Source organism: Xiphophorus maculatus, chromosome 20 (genome assembly GCF_002775205.1).
Source record: "Xiphophorus maculatus strain JP 163 A chromosome 20, X_maculatus-5.0-male, whole genome shotgun sequence".
Classification (NCBI taxonomy): domain Eukaryota; kingdom Metazoa; phylum Chordata; class Actinopteri; order Cyprinodontiformes; family Poeciliidae; genus Xiphophorus; species Xiphophorus maculatus.
In genome coordinates this window covers 263,092-283,544 of record NC_036462.1, presented here as the reverse complement: position 1 = coordinate 283,544, position 20,453 = coordinate 263,092, and the positions used below count along the sequence as shown (strand labels likewise).

The window sequence follows — 20,453 nt, the reverse complement described above, 5'->3', positions numbered from 1 at the left end:
AGCTAGTTTTGGAAAAGAAAACAAGAGCGATGCTATCTAGCAGCAGCTAGAAAGCACGGATTTGAAGTTAGGTGTTCTCAGCGAGGTGAAGAGCGTAAGAACTGAATAATGACTGTGATGGGGGTGTATTTATATGCAGGCGGGGCCTGCCACCCATCATCACACGTCATTTGCCTTACGGCGTGATTAAAGGTGTCTTCAGTTAGGCCACGCAGGGCGTGATATCCCATACTCTATGTGTTGTACCGAGTGAATCGACTGAAAGGGAACTTGCTGATTTTAAAAAAATATTATTGCATATTTAAGCCTTTTTAATTGATTAAATTAATGAAAAACATGCCTACAGCAAATAATAAAAGCCTAGCAACACAACTGCTTTACGTAGTGTGGCGCAATCATGCTTCAAAAGCTGCCTTCAAAAGATGTATCCCCTAAATTTGGATGGTGACTATTACGAGTTCGAGACTCGTCATTTATGTTTGAAACCCTGTTGGTACCTCGGGAAGGGTTTAGACTCGTACTTTGAAGTTAGAAAGGAAGTAGTTTCTGCCTTGTTACTTTGGATCAACACAATTTGATCCCATTGCTCGTCGAGCTGCCCAACAGCAGTGAAGAAGTGCCCGCCAGTTTATCTGGGGTTCTCCACAGAATAAAGAAAAAACAGTGGACATACAGACGAGATATGAAACCTTCCAAAAATGAACCGTTATCTGATAGTGACTCTAAAGTTTGTATCTGCTTTAGAGCAGATTCTACATTGATTCACTGTTTCTCAAGTTTATTAAGATAAGTCAGAAATGGATTGAATTATTGTTCACTGGTTGTAGAATTTTTAAAAATTGTCAAGGCCGAGTAAACAAAATAATCAGAACTCTTCATTTTCCCCAAAATATTGCTAATCCTTGTCTTATCTCATTCTTGTCAAAGCTATATCATCGCTTCTTGTGACACATCTTTACCCACTAGTGTCAGGTATCAAAAATTGTTTTCTTTTCACCCTGATTATGTGTAAAAATCCAACTTCCAATCCCTTACAATCAACATGTCAGATTCTTGAAGCCTGCTTTCTTTTCATTTCACATTCATTATTTTCTCCTTTTTCCTCTCTCTGTCTTAAATCATGTTTAATTTGGAAACTGGCCTCCTTAAGCAAATTAGCAATTAGAACAATTTTGCAAGAATATGTATATGTGTCATTAGTTTTCCTGCCAATTAATAGCTGGAGCATGGGGTCAGGCAAGAATTTTCCACTTGACTGCTCCAGTACAGAGGCTTAGCTCTCAGAGCTGCTGCTGCGGCTATCAGAAGGAGAAGGGGAAAAAAGAAAAACATGTTGTACCTTTGGAGCACTTGCCATAATTAGTTTACCTTCTAGCCATTATTTCTTAAATCCCTCTTTCGCCTTGGCTGACCTGACCCATCCCTGCTCGGCTCTGCAACCAAAGACTCTCTTCAAAGTACTGCCTCTGAAGACACTATAGGTTCTTCTTAACAATGGCCATCATGGACCTAATAATGGAGGACGCTAAGGCCCAGTAGTTAATCATCACATCACCTCTGTAAGCACCTCCTAATTAGAGTCCTCACAATACAATTTCAGCTTGTAATTAGCCCAGATTGGCTTCTTCCTCTGGTGTTCTTATTAAGCAGTAGGAGAGAATCAGGATGAGTTGTTAAAGGGGCGGTATTATGTAAAATTGACTTTTATTGAGTTTTATGTCATGCTATGTTATTTCCTCATCAAAGACACACCTGCAGGGTTACCTTAATTCTTTCATGCATGTTTGAAAAATCCTTTAATCTCCAAGGCAACCATACAGTTGTGCAAAATGCCTGTGTGGACTTAGCATCACCTTCTAGGACGAAGCTCCTCTTCAGGGTTGCAGTTTCGAAGCCTCAGAGCTTCAGCTTTGCAGAGCATCCCTCCCCTGCACTCCTCCACTCAGCTCCATTAGACTAACCAGCAACAATTAGCAAAAATCTCAGCAGATTTTTGCTAATTCAGCAGATGTAGCATTATGCAAGCTACATCTCAGTGCAATGCTGGTCCAAACATTGTTAAAGAGTTAATAGAGGAGCCATGTTGTGCTGACTTCCTGAAGGTGGAGCATCAGAAAGAGAAAGAGACAGAGGCCCAATTTCAAGACGTTAAATTACAAAGTCAAATTTAAGTCATATTTGATATAGGCCTATATAGCATATTTATAGCAACTCAAGGAAACATAGTTACTGTGCTATAAAATGGCATTATGTGGTTGGAAAACACGACTCCCTCTTTAAAGCTTTATCAGAATATTTTGTGATACTGCTGTGAAAATGGTAAAAGTGACGATAAGAACAATTTTTTATCAGTCTCACAAATAAAGTGATTATTGTTATTAGACTATACACAGTAACTGCATTAAATCATATCTTTACAGTTATTGATAGAATACTCTCATTAAACAAACAGTGGATAGTAAAACAAGCGATGCAGACATTTCAGACAATTTTGGGGGATTTCAAATATTTGGAAATGAGGTGAAGGCAGTGGCGAGAGAAAGAAATTTATCACATTAAATGATAAACAATACGATAAAGGCCCGCACCTAAATCAAATTCAATTGAACAATGCTGCTGAAAGGTCAATAATGGTGTTTTAATCTCAAAGGTCTCTGCTTTGTCTGGTTTTCCTTTCCTCAGCTCAACCTCGTGTCCAACGTCACATTGTCCAAGTCAGCACCCGAGGCCTCTCCACCCCTGAGCCTCCCACAGACCCCCACCACGCCCACAGCGCCCCTCACGCCCCTCTCCCAGACTCACTCCGTCATCACAGCCAACAGCCTCCACAGTGTGGGGCCGATGCGGCGACGCTACTCAGAAAAGTACAACATGCCCATCTCCCCAGGTATGGCGGATTTTTGCAAAACAAAGTATTGTTTGCTTTTGCTTTTTTACATTTGTCAAGTTACAACTTCAAACTTTAATGTTTTTGTTGGGTTTTATGTGAGAAACCAAGAAAAGTTAGCATCAGATTTTGAGGTATAAGGAAAAGGTTAAAAATTTATATAGGGTTAGCTTTAAGGTAGGGTATATAGGGTTTTTTTAACAGGTGAAAATCTCAAAAGTGTGATTCATTTATATTAAGCTTCCTTTACCTTGATGTCCCTCAACAACATCTAGTGCAACTAACTACCATTACAAGTCACCTAATTAGTAAATCTACTTGTGTTAAATTGAGCTAAATAATGGGACAATTAAAGTACATTTATCTAATTCAACCATATTCCGAATGTTCCCATTTATATGTGGTGGAAAGCTAGTCAATGGGGAAAATGGATGGAAATAAATACAGAGTAATACTGAAGAAAAGTGTTACAGCCTGCTGAATACTGCAGACTGAGGTGCAGGTTAACCTCTGACTGAACATACAGCCAGAGAATGTCAAATGGTTTAGATCAAAGCACATACACCTGTTAGAAAAGCCCTAGCCAAAGTAGCGGCAAGTAATATGGACTTATAATTTTATTGCAATATCTTGTGGTACTATTAAGATTCTGTTATTAACTTATAAAGTTTTAAATGGATTAGTTCCCCTTGTCTTCAGGACCTTTTAAGATTTCAGTCTGTGTCCAGAACCCTACGTTCAAATAATCAGCTTCAGTTCCTTGGACCCGACTTAAGAGGAAAAGAGATTGGGCTTTTTCTGTTGTTGGTCCTACTTTATGGAACAATCTACCTTTCTAAATTAGATCTGCCCACAGCCTGGATCATTTTAAATCGCTTCTTAAAACTCATTTTTATTCTTTGGCATTTATTTAAAGTAGTGTTTTAATAACTCTGTTTTAATTAATTTGTGTTACTGTCGTTCTTGTACAGCACTTTGGTGCAGTTTTATACCTGCTTTTAAAGTGCTATATAAATAAATTTGACATTGACATTGACACATTTGACATATTGTGTCACGATGAAGATTAAGTAAATGTGTGGCAAATATTGTTCTTGAAAAACATGAATAGGCTATAGGCTTCTTCAGAACGTCACTTGCTTAGAAAGGTGTTATCTATGTCAATAATCATATTTCTGGTCATATATTAATTTATGCTTTCTTGGAACAGCAGAAAAACTAGCAAAAATAACATCTCTGATCATACTGTCAGTGTTTATTATTAATCATCAATATTTAATTAATTTATAATAAGCGATGACATTTCATTGCCAATTTCACTTATGTTTTTTGTGTGCAATGACAGTAAAATAACCCTAAGTCTAATTGAAATTTATTATGACAAACTGTCAAAATCCTTGTAAGAATTTTTTTATGATAAGTGATAAATGGTAAATACTCACTCTAATGTCAACGTCAAAAACTAAAAATTTGATGTGCAGCTGTGATTGCAGCAATAAATAATTGTACAAAGCATTAAAATTCACTTCTCATATAAAGATTTTAAAAGCCATTTATTGGTTTCCTTCCACCTCATAACTAGGAACTTTTTCATGTGACTGAAAACATGACATTAACGCCAAATAACGCACCAAAACGTCAAAAGTTCAGAGGCAATAATATACATAAAATTACCTTGTTCTCTTGTGTATTTCACAATGTTTTGATCTTGTTTAATGTGTACAGATATCAGTCAGAACAAGGAGTTTTACATGAATGCAGATGTTAGGCCACCATTCACCTATGCCTCACTAATAAGACAGGTAAGTAGTCCACTTGTTTCTTTCTTAAATAACTGAAATTGTTTACACCCTATATTAGCCTAACTCTAACCCTCAGTACCCCACCCTTGTTTCTCATATTTGAGCACAGTTTAGCTATAACAGAGATATCTGATGACTTACTTTGATTAGGACATTTTAGCCAGGGCAATTGCCACCAAATGCATTTTATGCAACTTGCTTTAAGATGCCAGTCAATTATCGCCCAACCAAGTAATCTGGGATCTCAGGAATTAATCTGAGCCGTCCATAATTGCCGTCCTGTAATCTGCCTAAGAAATGGTTTTTGCTCGCCCCTTCATTTGCACCCACAAAAGGAAAATGGCAGATTTGTATTCAAAGACTTTTGAAATTAAAAGTTCCTCACACTCCCAATCTGTGTTGTTTGTTTTTCCTCAAAAGGGCAACTCGTACGTGCATTGCTCAACTTTTCTCAAACTTCTTAATGTTTTTTTAGGTTTGTGGGGGTTTTTTTGGTGAAGCAGGCATAAAACATAAAATGTTTGTCTCTTTTGCTTGCTCCTCATCCAGGCAATCCTTGAATCTCCGGAAAAGCAGCTAACTCTAAACGAAATCTACAACTGGTTCACGCGAATGTTTGCATATTTTAGGCGCAACGCAGCAACATGGAAGGTAAAGCATTTATGTCTTTAATCTTTTTTTGAATGTGAACCAATGAAGGCTAAAGAAAAATAGTTTACTCAGATTCTAACAGTGCACCACCTATTCCGTCCAGGGGAACCACCCTTTGTACAAATACAAAATCAAATAGAAAAACAACCAGCATGTAGGGAAAAAAAGGGGAAGAAAAAGAAACAGTCGTCTGGTAATGTGTTCCTGGATGTGCTGTCGGTGGGTGGCATTGGCCAAACATGACGCTTCACTGCCAACAAGCCTTGGCTGAGCCCCTTGCACTCTTCTTTAGAAGGTGGCGCTCCTCATTGGCCCCAAACACTCACCGTACTGAGTAGAAAAGCACTGATGAAACACTGAAATATCCCCCCCACCCCACAACCACCTGAGCCAAGACTGATCAGTCACAAGCAGCTTGAACCACACCTCAAACATAAATACATTCTGACACACACAGACCACCCCGCTCCGCCCGTGTCCTCCGTCAGCTCACAGTTGCTGACAGCACTTCCATAGGGGCGTGCTGGCGTTATAAACACTGGATTCTTTCCCCACTCTCCTGCTTCTGGAATAACAAAAGGATGATTTATGAACATCTCCTTTCATTATTTATTTCTGCTGAACCTTTAGGTTATGATTGCTCTTCCTGGCACTACGGTAAGGAAACCAAAATGACCCCAACGTGTTCTGGTCAGTAAGAATATTTTGCGTAACATGTTTGGGATTTTAGATCTAATTGCCGCCAGAATAGGCAGAAGTATGGTGGCAGGATTATGCCTATTCCTGCCTATTCCCTGTTGTGCTGCGAAATAAGCAACGTATTTTGGAGACTTTGACCTGCCAGTTTCTCTATAAGGTAACAAGATATAAGAACATCATCCAACACATATCTAATAACCAACCAGCTGGCCATGAACTGTTTTATTAAAAATATGAGGGTGACATCACACTGTGCGAGAGAAAGAGAGCGGTTCCCCATAAAAAACTTTTTTTTCTATTATTTCAAAACAAATTTTAAACTCGCTGAGCATCTTATGATAGTGATTTGCACAGTATGTGCAACTCTCCTGTACTTCACCCAAAACAAAACAGTTGCCGCGCAGTAACGTGGTTGTGGGACATTCGTTATTCGCCCACACCTTTCATACAATAGCACAGACCAACTGGGCCAGACCAGTTTTTAGCCATTTCACAATCTTTGTAGGCATTTTGTGAAGAATTTTACAAATGTATGTAATTCCTCACAATGTCTGAAAAGCATTCCTCTGGATACAAAAACCAGATGATGGAATTGGATTAGTTGAAGCGAAATATGTTGTCAGAGCATATGGCTGCATAAAATACAGTAACAAACTTCAGGGTTTCCCCCATAAAACTTGCTAAGCCCAGTGGTCGGGGCGCCGAGGTGTTCCACCAGCTCTACACTGTGTTTTTGTATTAAAAGATGTTAAGTAAGCAGGAAATGTAAAAATGTTACTTGGTGTTACTGGAAGACATCGCCAGTGAATTGCTGTCTAAACCCACAACCAGTCTTAAAAATAACAAATAAAAACATACAATTAAATGAATATTAATTGTTTGCGCTTCTGTTTAATCCAAATTATGTCAGCGGCTCCATAAGGCTCCCAGGGCTTGAGGGCCCCATATATGCTAATATTTTAACACAGACCAGGGTTTCCTCCAGTGTATTATAAGCCTGGCGCCCCACCATGCTTTACTAGCCCCCTGCCAGGCTAAGCGTTGCTTGTTTTTGTTTTTAGGAAAATAATACTTTTTTTTAATTTGCGTAATTTTATTTTATTTATTTATTTATTTTAATTTTTTTGCCAGATTGAAAGAGTCTCTGTTGCTCTGAGCGTTTCACTGGCGGAACAGATTTGTTCCTAAAAGTTATGTTTATAGAAGATAGGTTTATAATTGATGCATTTAAAGCTGGACCAATGACCCGTGTCGCTTGTGCTGCAGCAGCTGAATGTCTGAAGTTTAACTCAAGTTAACGAACCAGGAAATATTTGATCTCCACGTGGCCGAATGCATTAACTCTGTCTGGCTGACTAAGTTGACAAAGCATTTGATAAGGTTTGATGCTTCGTGTAACCGGAAAAATAATAATAAAATAATATAAAACCAGCGTGATGCGTGACTATGAGGAGAGCGCGAAAGCTCCTCACCAGGCTGAACCTGCATGATGAGGTTAGCGCAGGTTCTTTAGTCACTAACACACCGCCCAACTGTACACATAAATAAACTTTATCATCACAAACATAGCGTGTTAGGATGTAAACGCCCAACATAAGCCTTAGTTCACAAAGATTAGTCAAACTCACCGCTCGCTCAACGTGCACCACAGAAAGCGCGACTACAAGTTATTCCTGCAGTTCACAACCAGGGCTAACGCGGCGGGGTTTAAACTCCTACCTTGATGTGGAGTAGGCTACTCCAAAGAAACATAATTCCACAAAGGAGGTTGATGTAAATATCTGTACAGCCTGTGTCCAGTTTGAGTGAAAGGAGGCGCATGCGATCTGAGCTTAGTTAAACTTCAGAACATACACAACACAACGCATAGAGCTCTGCACAAATTAGTTCAACTTGCCTTCCTATAAACAAGATGCTGCAATTTTCATCAATTACAGCTGATCTCAATACATAAGATGAAGTAGGGAGAGCCTTTAGTCAAGAGCCAAGTTCTGCTAGAGGCTTCTAATGTTCTATCAATTTTTATTATCTTTGGTGTAGTAAGTTGTGGAAAGACTGGCAGTGCTTATATATGTGCGTTTAAGGATCAAGGAAAGATCGGCCAAGCTGATCTTTTCTTGGCTGATCAGTTGGTTTGCTGATTTGAGCAAACCTGGTTTGAAATTAGCTGGTTTGAGCGACCAGCTAATTTCTCACTGCTAATAAGAACTTTAAGGACCACCCTCTACAAGTTTTTGTTTTGTATCTTTATTTTTCTGATATATGTTTGATCAGTTTTCTGTCAAAATGTTTTAATATACTGTTGTATCCCTGTTGTTCTTTTTTTGTTTTCTTTACATCAACCGCAGAATGCAGTCCGGCATAATCTTAGTCTTCACAAGTGTTTTGTGCGAGTAGAAAACGTTAAAGGGGCAGTGTGGACAGTCGACGAAATAGAGTTCCAAAAGAGACGGCCTCAAAAAATCAGCGGGTATGTTTGGCCTCTTTCACTTGTCTCGTCAGATGACTGACAGAATTGGGGGGGAGCTACCGCCGGCCTGCTGCTGCTCAATTTTATTGTTTGTTTGCCATAATGTGCAAAGTCCCTGCTTACTTTGGCGTGCCCACCCTCTCACCTCACCTCATCCTTGCCACTTATGCTTTTGGAAGCCCTTTTGGTGATGCCTCATGACTCAAAATGGCTCATTTTCATTGTGATCCTTTTCCCTTCCTCCTTGTGTCTGTTTGTGTGTTTGTCTTTCATCTCTGCCGCCCTGCATCTGCATCTGGCTGCATCGCTCGCCCTTTCCCCCTTCTCCCACCACCACCTTCACCCACTTTCCTTCAACTCCATGCTGGCTTGCTTTCCCAGGGTGCCATTCGCACCAACCTTTCCCTGCATAAGTGTTTTGTGCGAGTAGAGGATGAGTTTGGGTCCTTTTGGACCGTTGACGACAAGGAGTTTAAAAGCGGCCGACACGTTCAGCACGGCCGCCCTCGGAAATGCGCCCCCGATGAGAACTTTGAGGAGCTGCTTGTACAGTAAGCACCCCCCACCCTGGTGCCTTCCCACCCTGCATGCTTTCCTCCCTCTTTCTCAATATTGCTATCATGCTTTTTGTGTTGAGCTCATCAGCCATTGTGCTTTCACAAGCCCTCATCTTCCTTCCCATGAAAAGCTAAACTTTGAAAAGCGGTAGTGTGGCATTGTAAAGTGATTGAACATTTCAGAACTATGGCCTTGATATCCACATTACTACATCAGTAAATGTGTTTAGTTTAAAGTGCATTGATTTCTCTTTATGAAACAAGATCCTGTATGCTAGGTGAGACATGAGTCTGCGGGTCATAACTTAATTTTTCTTTGTTCACAGAAGTCCGGCCCTAGTGAAGAACATTCAGACCAGCCTGGGCTACGGTCCAACTCTCTCTGCTGCCTTCCAGGTAAAAATAATAAGTGACTTCATCTCATGCTGCTTCAAAACTTCAAAAATGGAGAGAAAGAAGTCTTCCTCTGTCTTGTCCACACAAGCTTTGTGTTTTAGGTTTCCAAGAGTGACGAGCAGCTGTGAAATCGTTGACAACCATCTTCCATTTCACATTTTACGCTTTTTTCTTTTGTTGTGTTTTTTTTTTTATCTCCAGGCTTCAATGGCAGAAAACAACATACCTCTATACACTACTGCTTCCATTGGAAGTCCCACACTCAACTCCCTGGCCAACGCCATCCGCGAGGAGATGAATGGAGCGATGGACCATGAAAACAGCAACGGGAGTGACAGCAGCCCAGGACGCTCGCCCCTGTCAGCTATGTGAGTGACATGCACTTTTTTTGTTTTTTTTTTACTAGCAGAACAAATCCAGGTGTGAGGAAAGAAAAAATGAAATCTAGCTGCATTGAAAAAGTCTTTAATGTTTTTCACATTTAGTTACAACATCTGATAGTGTTTTTTTTATTTGGGTTATATATCGGAAAAATACTGAAAAGTTTAGCATTTTTCTTCAGCCCTCTTTACACTGGTATCCACAAGTAAAGTCCAGTGCAATACGTCATCCAAAAATGGAAAGAGTGCAACACAAATACAGACTAGGTTTAGATATGGCTTAAAAATAAAATCTCTGCCTTTTTTTTCATACTAATTATACTTTTTGAAAAATATTTTCAAAAAATGGCTTTCATTTTAATCATCCCTTCTATGAGTTATACAATTTAGAATTAGTGTCAGCCTATGAACATTTTTGTTAAATTACTAGAATATAATCATCCAGTAGTGCTTCTCAATCCTGCACTGCTTTTTCTCTGTATGTCACATAAAATCATAATAAAATACAACAAAGTTTGTATATGTAACATGGCAAAATGTGAAGTAGTCTGAGCGCATGTGAATATTTTTGGAAGGCACTGTAGGTAAAACACTTTTATTGTCCATGCAGAGTTCTCTAAATAATCCTGATCTGTGGCAATAGATCAGACAGAAAGCGCACCGTCTCCAGAGTGCCAATAAATTTAAGGGAGAGGATTTGTATTAGTGGTGTGTGTCGGGTCACGGCCAGCACTGTGGTGGCAGGCCTCCCAGCAGAAAAAGGAAACTCCACCTTTTCATAGCTAGAACAGCCAGGAAGAGAAGACAGGACGCCCCCACACACTCTGTTATTCTAACAGCAAGTTATGAACTTTGCTTCGTGCGTCCCTCTTACTGTCAGAGACTCGACCACATCATCAGCCCAGTTTGTTCAAAAATTTACAAAATCTGAGAATGTACAGTGACGAAGCGGCCTGGCCTCCGACGCAGCATAGACGAACCTGAGCTGTGTTGCGTCCAGAAACACCTCTGAAAGAAAAAAAAACAAAACAAAAGACAGCTTCCAAGATTGTCTTGTAGGAAAAGCTGCGGTGGGCCTGGAAACCACAGCTCCCCCATTTGCTTGTTGCATAGGAGTTACTGCTAAGTTGCTTCAAGCCTAAAATAACAACCCTCACGCTGCATCGTTTCCAGATGTGGGGGTGGAGGGGCGGACCACCGATGAGCAGCACGGGTAGACTGAGGGATGAAATGTAAGAGCTCAGGGGGGGAAATTCTGCCTGAAAACAAAAAAAAAGAGATAGAGAAAGGTACAGTAATAAGCTCATGGCCAAATGGGGGAAAGTGCCATCCTTAATCACTGTGAACACAGCTCTGAGCATAGCTGTGAAACAGGAAAGGCAGAGACAGGATGGGTGTGCTGGCCTGAAGGCAGCCTGCTCTGCATCTGCCCCTCTGCTGCTATGCTATGTTTAGGCTGATACAGCCTTTAGAAGCTCACAACCTTTCTCTATGAAGAAATTAACTTTCTGTTATGGATTGGGATTGGGAAAAGAATGAAAAGAAATTAAAGTGCTTGCAAAGGAAAGTAATGTGGAAGGAAAATGATTTGCGTTTTTTATAAATAACATCTGATGCTGTCAGTTGTGATACAGCAAGGTTGGTTCTCATCTGCTCTGCAGCAATAGGACCCAGAAACAAACTTGTTGAAGCAACATTCTGTTTATATACTTCAACAATTTGGAACAAACTGTAAAACTGACAAAAACACTCAGTTCCTTTAAATCAAGGCTAAAACCCCACCTGTTTAGAGGTTACTATATTATGCTTTTGCGGTGTAAGCCTTATTGCTGAAATGTTCTATACAATTCAATTCAAAACTATTTTATTGATCCCATAGAAGAATTAAATAATACAAAATAAACTTGACTCGACTTGACAAAGGTAATTTGGGCCAGTTTTTTGACCAACATTTGAAATGGTATGTGGGGTGGAAATTAGTTGAGAAAAGATACGGTGATGGCAGCGTCATGCTGTGGAAGGGTTTGTCTCTAGCAGAGACATAAAGGCTGGTCAGAGATGATACAAAGATGGTAGGAGCTAAATACAGGACACGTTTGAAACTTGGAAAGTTGTTAGTGAATGCATTGATTTAAAAGAACTTAGTGTTTTGGCAGTTTTGTAGTTTTCTTGAAGTTTGTTCCAGATTTGTGGAGCATGGAAACTGAATGCTGCTTCTCCATGTTTGGTTCCGGTTCTGGGGAATGCAGAGTATTAGGCACCACTTTGTGTTAGTTTCCAGGATGAAAGTTTGCAACTGAGTGACAAAGTATTGAAAAGGTTAAGGTGTACAAATAATTTCATATGACACAGTATGCTGTAAACAAGATCCAATAAACAGGGAAAATATTTCTCTTCATGTCTTTGACTCACTTTACTTTGAACAACTCCAGTTAATCTGCACCATGTGTTTTTGTTGTGTACCTGTGGGGCCGTTTCAAAGTGTTGCGGGTTCCACACTTCTAAACAACTGGATAAAAAAAGAAACTATCCAGAGAAAGCTAATTATGAGTAAAGTGTAGACTCAGCACGCAGTTCAATAGAATAATAATAACAATTTCATGTCTGCCCCGCAGCTAACAGTCAGACCCGAGGCTACGGCACTTGTGGAGTTACTTTGATGTGAAAATGATAGAAAAGCTGACTTTACTTTTTGCCCTCCTTTTCATAATTTAACACTAAAATATGGCAGCTCATTTGCATATGAGTGCCTCCATCACAATAGTCGCCAATCAACACAAGGCATCCTGGTGTGAAAACAAACATTTTTAAAAATGAGAATCAAATATGGGCTTTTGTGAAGAGCGAGGTGCCAGTTGTCCCTTGTTGCTGTAGTAACAAGGGACCTCATCCTGACACTGCTCAACCTCCTCTGTTAGCATCTTGGCACCACAGGCCTCAAGCCAGTCCCCTGCAGCTGCTCATATTTTTTTTTTTCTTTCTCTCTCTGCCACCGCCAGGCCTCCTCTTCCCCCTGCGCTTTATTCCTGCTCTGTTTCTGTAATGAGAAATTTGGCAGATCTCATCTCTTCAGTGTCTCTTTTTCCTAGGCGACGACAACGATAAGGTAGAGGGAGGCGGTTCGTGCTTTTTGCCTTGTTTACAAGTGACAGCGTTATTATTCTCATAAAGGCTCTGTTTCTTATCACCATGTTGTGCGGCGTACTCGTGCGCCTTTTCTTTCCCCCTCATCCTGCCTTTATTGACATGCTGTTGAAAATATGCATTAATTCCAGAGTTTAAAGCATGTACGCCAGTGTCTGGTTGCTGTATTTTTGCTTGAAGTTGATTAATGATAGAAGCCTGGCTCGGGGTTGTCCTCCTGAGACCCGCCTTGTAGGTTGTGCATTTTAACGAACAGGAAGGAGGAGGTGGAAGGGGTAGGGCCAACACACAGTGTGCAGCTGATCCTCCATCACCAGGAGGCTGACAACGGCAGAGTCCATTCGCCACCCACTCTGCTCGCATCGCGTTGTTAATCCTCCTCATTTATCAATTCGTAAGTGAATACTCTGTTGTCGCTTGCCATGGAAGTGGAAAACAAAAAGCCTGCAGCTTTTTTTGCCGGGGATTGGAATACCTCAAAAGAAAGCTTGAAATTATCATCAGTTCCAGCAAACCTCCTCCCCAGTGTCCTCCCACCTCTTTTCCACAAAAGCCACACATTTGTTTTTGTTCCCCTGCCTCTTCGTCTATATAGAGAATCAACACAGGTATCACTTAGACCTGGTGTCAGCATTATAAATATTCCCGCTTTCAAAAGCGTACACTTGTCAGGACTTAAATTTCTATTTTTTTTCATGGTGATTTTAGAATATTCTGGGCTTTTAATTTCAAACTATTATTCTTTAAGCACAATACTGGAATTGGCCTTTAGTTTCCAGAGTTTAGAACAGGAAATTTTCTAAGTGTAATTTTGGGAGATCAGCCAATACTTGCATGAGAAACCGATCTACCTCCCCAAAGATCTGAAAATCTGCTACTTTCTGCCCCCAACAACCAGCTCATATCTGGTGTGAAGTCACTCCTCCAGTTACTTTCTCACTACATTTAGAGACTTTTTACACCAAAAAATAGATATTGGCATATAGGCAAAAACCATATTGAGCAGTTCAGGCTTTTTAAAGATAGACAATCGGACAGAAAACTGCAAGCGGTGCACCCCTAGCCATTTCACAGGTTTTTTGGACAGGCTGCATTGAAATGAAATTCCGTTGTGCTTTTGCACAATGACAATGAAGGCATTCTGATTATTATCCCCTGGGCTAAAATACATTTGAAATCATATATTTACATAGTCTATAAAAAGACAAAACACTTTTTTGACATTAAATCAGGCTAACCTTTTTCCTGTTTTATGGGAAAAGAAATAATTACCAGAATTATTTCTATTTGCTAAATGTCAAAAATAACCCACGCCTCTTCCCTGAATGCATTCACTTTTTTATTTTTATTTGGTAAATGCCTGAGTGGCCTTTCAGCCTAACACGTACGGTTCTCAGTCCACCTAATATTGAGAATCTCTAGAAAAGATGCTGCAGTCAGCATCTTCACAAAGTATTTTGCTTTTCTGTGACACGAAGAACCCATCTCTTTCATGAAAGGTCAAATAAAGGTTGTAAAATACTAGACTACATGCAGATTTTTTAGTTTGCGAACATGGCTACATAAAAATACAAAAGTGGCTGTTATATTCATTGTTTCCATTGGATTAGTGAAGTTCTTTATGCTAATTTCTGGTCCGGCGTATTCCATATAGCATTTCTCACTGGGCCTCCCAATGAGGTGTCATACTAATGCACCGACAAATGTGATGTACTAGTATTTCTCGTGATTGTCAAAAGCAGTGATGTTTTTTTGTCACCCAGTCAATGGACTGTGTTGTGTGACATAAGTAGCTCCATTTTAACCATATCGTACCATTGTGGAATGGTACCCGTACCAGCCCAGGAACAGCACAGTACAGGTCAGTTTCATTTCCACTTTTACAATGGAAGTAGACAAAATAGCATAACAAAGTGTCTGTGGAAAAGAAGGCATTAGTGCTTGGTTAGGTGTTAAATGTAAGTCTAGTTCAATCTGAATTTAAAGTTTTCTAGTGTTCCCAAATTAAATCAAATGGCCCTCATAAAATCAGTTAAAATACTGATGGGTAAAATGTGACATGGTAAATCAAAGATAAGTTGTTATTTCAACAAGAAATCAATGTTAAAACGAATCCATTTTTGTCCTTTTACAAAGCAAAAGTGTTTCTTACTTACCTTGGAAATGTTTCTAACAAATTCTAAACTCAATATGGCATAATAACCATTAGACTGTGTGTCAGACACTAACCACTTTCACTACTCTCCTCCTACCTCTCCGGTAGGCATCACATCAGCGTTAAGGAGGAACCACTGGACCCTGAAGACCACGACGGACCCCTCTCCCTGGTCACAACCGCCAATCACAGTCCGGACTTCGACCACCACAGAGATTACGATGATGACGTGGGCCATAATGACATGCTGTAAGGCCAGGGACGGGTGCGGACCTTCTGGAAGACGGAAATGCTGGACTTCAGTCTCTCAAGTGTCTCTCCAAGCAGACTGACGTTTTAGTGCCATTACAAAACATAGCAAGAAAGTAAAAATGTGGGAAAAATGGAGGGGGGTGTCTTTTGAGTTCAGATTGCTTTCTACCTTTTGTCTTCAGTAACTTCTTAAAAAGTGAAGACAAATGTTGTGGATGGATCGGCTTGGTACCGGGGAGGGGGCGGGGACGAAAGTGTTTGAGGTCAAACCCTCGCTGGGCAGCCATGACGGACTGCACTCAGCGGACTGCGAGAGGGTCTCTGTACTCCCCTCCTCCCACCACCACACTCTGCCACCCTACTCTCAGAAACACATGTGACCATAAACTGAAGAGAGAGAGATAAAGACAAGACATTTATTTACACGGTGTAGGGTCGTGTGTGTGTGTGTGTGTGTGTGGGCGTGCACCCACGTGCGTGTGTGTGTGTGTGTGTGAAGGAGAGCGAATGAGTTCATTGTCACTGCCTTCATCATGTTTAATTCCATCAAAAATGGGAGGGACCTTTTTCTTTCTTTGGGAGGTGGGAGGGTCCTTTGTTGGTTTTAAGAGGAAGGGTTCTAAAATGTCAATTTATTCAATGCTGTTTCACATATTGCATCTTTATTTGTGATTATTTTTTGAAACTGATCAGACCTCATGCCCGTGCTGTGGAGATTCTGTGCGGTCGCCACTTGATGATGAATGTTTTTAATTTCCTCTCATGCTGTTCTTTAAAAAAAGAAAAAATCTACACACATTAAGCAGAATGGTAGATACCAAGTAGTATTTTTCTGTCATTTATTCCAGTTTCTTTCCAAACAACATAAAAAAAGAAAAGAACAGAAGAAGAAAAGCTGCCCTCCTCTGCGTCTCTGTCCCTCCTGCTTGTGAAGTCCATCAGCAATGCACTACTCGTAATGAAGGCTCTCTCCATGCTTCAATGAAGTTTAATTTAAGATGCGAATGAATGACAGAGAAATCATGCAGGTTATGATTTATCCTTATGAAATTATTCTTTAAAACTGCCCCTCATAGCACATTGTGCTGAGCTGCAACACAATTTTTGATCACTTACAAGGTGTCTTTTTTTTCTTTTTCTCTTCTTTTTAAGCCAAATGAAAATGATGAAAATGTCAGGTGTGCACTGGCAAAGATAATGATATAGACCAACTAATTGTGATTTCTGAACACAGCCGCTGTTGTTAATCAAATGCGTCTGCTTCCCCCTGTGCAAGTGTTTCACGCGCCTGTTTCCCATTGTTTTTACATATCACGTGCACGACTAGTCTCGAGCGTTAATAATACGCAACCTCAGATGGAACACGGAGAGTAATGATCCCGACGTCGGTGAATGTTTCACATTCCAGCATCTGACAGCAAATATAAAGCTGTACACCGATGACTCTCTGTTCAGCCCCCAGAAATGAGAATTAGTGGATTTGTGACGCAGCAAAAATAAATTTCATCCGTGTAAATTAGACATATAGACAAATTGTTAATTTCAAGACTGCAATGAACCACTTTAGATCTTTTATTTATTCTTAGTTTTAGGTTTATTTTGGGTCACCTCTGGCTTTTTTTGTGTCAGTGTGTTTTGATATCTTGTCATGTGACTACCAAAGATAAACTACAAAGTAAATGTTGTGTTTTCCATGTAGGCATGGGCAGGTTGCTGGTTTCAACATATACTGAGGTTTTTAAAAGCAAATTATGTTTCCGTCGTAACATTCAAATGGTGTAAAGTTATTTTAATGAAATGCAGAACAAAGGTGATGTCGCGCAAAAGACAAATTCAGCTATTTGGAAATATTTGATGTTGTAAATATTTTTAGTTTTCCATTTTAAATGACAGGCAAAAAATGTATGACATTAGGCATTTTTTAAGTTCCAGGATATGGTGGTAGCTTCACACCATTATATCTCACACCAGCCCATGCCTCGTTTGATGCAATATCAAATACGGCCAAATATTCGCCATTCATTCTGCCAGCCTACGAAATCAAAACAAAACACTTCTCAAAGTGGTGTTTTCACTCTTTTTTTATTCTTATTAGTTTAAACCAAAGGGGGTTGATTCAAACAGGAGAGCTGCGGTAACGCTTTGCAGTCCAAAAGTGAATGGGAGGAGCTGGTAGGCTTGACTACATGATGACCAAAACAGAGAAATCTTTTGTCTTTGGAGCCAATTATGTGGGAACAAAAAGTATTTTGGTCCATGGAAAAACAATGTGAACAAATTCATGTGCTTCAGCTGGACCATACCATGATTCTCTTCTTTTATTCTTTCCTATGTTCGTATCCTTTAAAATGATTGTGTATCACTCTCACCTTTTTTAAATTTTGTTTTGGATTTTTTGGTCAAGACTTTATGATTGTTTAGTTTTTGTCAACTTACTGCTTTTTATATTAAAAAAACACTCCTGTCAACTAATAAGCTGGGTACAAGGTACTTTTATGGCAGTTATTGCTTTTTGTCCTCATTAACTGAAAAAACCTGAAGAAAGTTGATCTGTGGTTTTCCAGAAGACATATTTAATATCCAGGCAGCTGTGGGACGACCGGGTCGCTTCCAGCCGGGCTGGGATCGTGAGAATGGGGCCGAGCTGATCCACAGAACCTCGGCCTTCGGACTCCAAGTTTGTTTGGTATTCGTAACGAAGGGGGGAGGGGTAAAAGGAAGCACTGGTAGATTAGATCACTCTCAGCATGTGTAGCTCAACATTACTAAAGATAACAGCATGAGAAAACAGTTAGGATGCATACCTCGGCTCAAACCTACAGGGAGCGATTAGGTTTGGCGAGAAAAATAAACATTTTACTCAGCCTCGCTTAGCTGTGCGGCTTGCATGTATAGAGAAACGAAGTAAAAAGGACAGAAATCAGAGCTTCTTTTTCTTTGAACTTTTTAAAACCATGATTTAATGTGAAGTACATCACCCAGCTGCGTGTGGCGGTGTCTCCCCTGTCCAGTGATTTTTCCTCTCTGGGCTGATGGGTCTGTTTGAAGGGAGTTCAAAATTCAAGTTTTGCTTTTCTCTCTCTGAGGTCACATTCGTTCGTCTGCTTTTGCATCAAGTACGAAATAGAAAAAAAACTGCTGTATGTGTCAGAATAGGAGATTGCTGCAAATGTGTTATGTAGTAATCCTTGCTTTACATCAAAATGAAAGGGGAAAAAAATCCTTGTGGGTGGGAATGGGCCAGATTTTGGATTTTCAAATTGTATATTGTAGAAAAACAGATTTTTTTCTCTGTCACTGACCTGAGCATTTTGTACAGTTTTCCTTCCCTGTTTGTGTTGAGCTGTTTTTTATACTTCCGTTCAACGGTCCAACCACTGCCTTCTGTGGGCCGTATGTTAGAGAAGGCGTGTTTCCGCTCCAAGGCGGAGGTACATTGCATGACTAAACCCAGGGTCACAGAGATTTTGTGGGGAAGGTCATATCATTACTATTAAGGGTGCACTATCTAATGATATTTTCTATGAAATTATTAGAAAAAAAAAGTAAGAAAAATATGCAGTGCCAAGGTGTAAAACATATTAACAACTTTTTTTTTTTCATGTTTCTTTTTCAGCCCTCACACATCAAATATGTTTTCTCGCTCATGTCGTGTTGATTAAGCAAATTTTTTTTCATTCAATTTCCCTAATCTGGTCATTGCCAGAGTCAAACTCCAAGCACAGCAGGCATGTCACAGGATTTACAAACGCCCTGCTAACAGTCCATCCTCTAAATATCTCTCTCACACACATGCACACGCACACACACACCCCTACTAAAAATGTCATCACTTCATCCTTCACCAACATCCAACCTGCCATCATTCCGTCCCCCCACATTTCTCCAGTTCTCACATCACGCTTTTGTTTCTTTAAAGAAAGAGAAGCGCAGGAGCAAGGAGAGGTGTGGTTGTGAGCACTAACCCAGGAACTGTTGTGGTGTCCTCATCCTGAAGAAGGTGTTCAGTTTCTATTCTTGGTTTCTTTTTTTTTTAGACATTTTGTGTAGTTTTTCTTTTTTGCTTTTCCCCTCTCATATGCTTTTTTTAAACAGAGAAATATGATTATTCATCACTTCCATGAGTCTGTAAACTCATCATTCCTTGTCTGTTGGACGTAGGCCACTTTGTTGTAGTCAGTGGCAATGACTGACGTGAGCATTCTAAACATGCAATAAAATGCTGGTTGTTGAAATTATGCCTCCTGGTTTGCTTTGGTTGATTTTTAAGTCCTGTTTGAGTCTAATTAATAAGAAGAACTTTTACACTGCCTTCACATTTTGATATGGCATCGCCTTTTCATTCTTAGCTGTTGCCAAACCTGAAGCGTAATTTGTTTCAATTAAATGTTGAAACGTTTAGTTGAAATAACAAAGTTCAATGGTAAAACAAAGTTTACTTGAAACAAGCGGTGTGAATACCTTAGCAGCCAGCTTTAATCTATTTGCATTTTGTCACATTTTAAGTAAGGGGCCATAATATTAGGAAAAGCTGTGATATTGTCCATGAATGCTGTATTAAATTACAAAAAATACTGATGTTTTTCTGCTGCATTCCAACAGATGAATATGTAATATTATAAAAAATTGACAAATCATAGAAAAGGAGAAAAAGAATGCACTTAGTAGTTTGTTGTACAATGCAGTACAAATATGGGTTAAATTTTGGAAATTAAAATCTCCCAGGTTTGAAGTTAAAAATTAACTGAAAGATTCCATAAGTCAGACAATGAGAATGTTGTAAGTTTCTCACTCTGATCTCAAAGTTCAATATGACCCCCTTCTGAAACTCAACTGAAAAAAAAACTTTACAAAGCAATTGTTTAACTTGTACTGGCAGCAGCTAGTCCTGTCAATTACCATATCAACTGGTTCTCAATCTTTGAACTTGAACCCAGAAGAATTAGATTTTTCCCTAAATCTTCAGACTAAGTGGACGTAGTACAACGTAGTAAATGTATTTGTAGGTACTTTAAAAATATATATTTTTTAAATAACAGACATAAGGTAACAACAATTTA

At 39.7% G+C, this 20,453-nt stretch overlaps 1 protein-coding gene across 7 annotated transcripts in view; it reads left to right on the top strand.

Moving 5' to 3' along the window:
* The window catches only part of foxp1 (forkhead box P1), a 308,396-nt gene extending 288,768 nt beyond the window's left edge, over nt 1-19,628 (top strand). For all 7 annotated transcript variants that reach the window (XM_023325335.1, XM_023325333.1, XM_023325331.1 and 4 more), the window contains 7 exons: nt 2,683-2,887; nt 4,613-4,689; nt 5,239-5,340; nt 8,388-8,509; nt 9,393-9,462; nt 9,664-9,830; nt 15,250-19,628. In XM_023325335.1, coding sequence (XP_023181103.1) covers nt 2,683-2,887; nt 4,613-4,689; nt 5,239-5,340; nt 8,388-8,509; nt 9,393-9,462; nt 9,664-9,830; nt 15,250-15,394 — 888 coding nt within the window. In that variant the 3' untranslated portion in view covers nt 15,395-19,628. The remainder of the gene's footprint in view (nt 1-2,682; nt 2,888-4,612; nt 4,690-5,238; nt 5,341-8,387; nt 8,510-9,392; nt 9,463-9,663; nt 9,831-15,249) is intronic.
* The last annotated feature ends 825 nt before the right edge of the window (nt 19,629-20,453 follow it).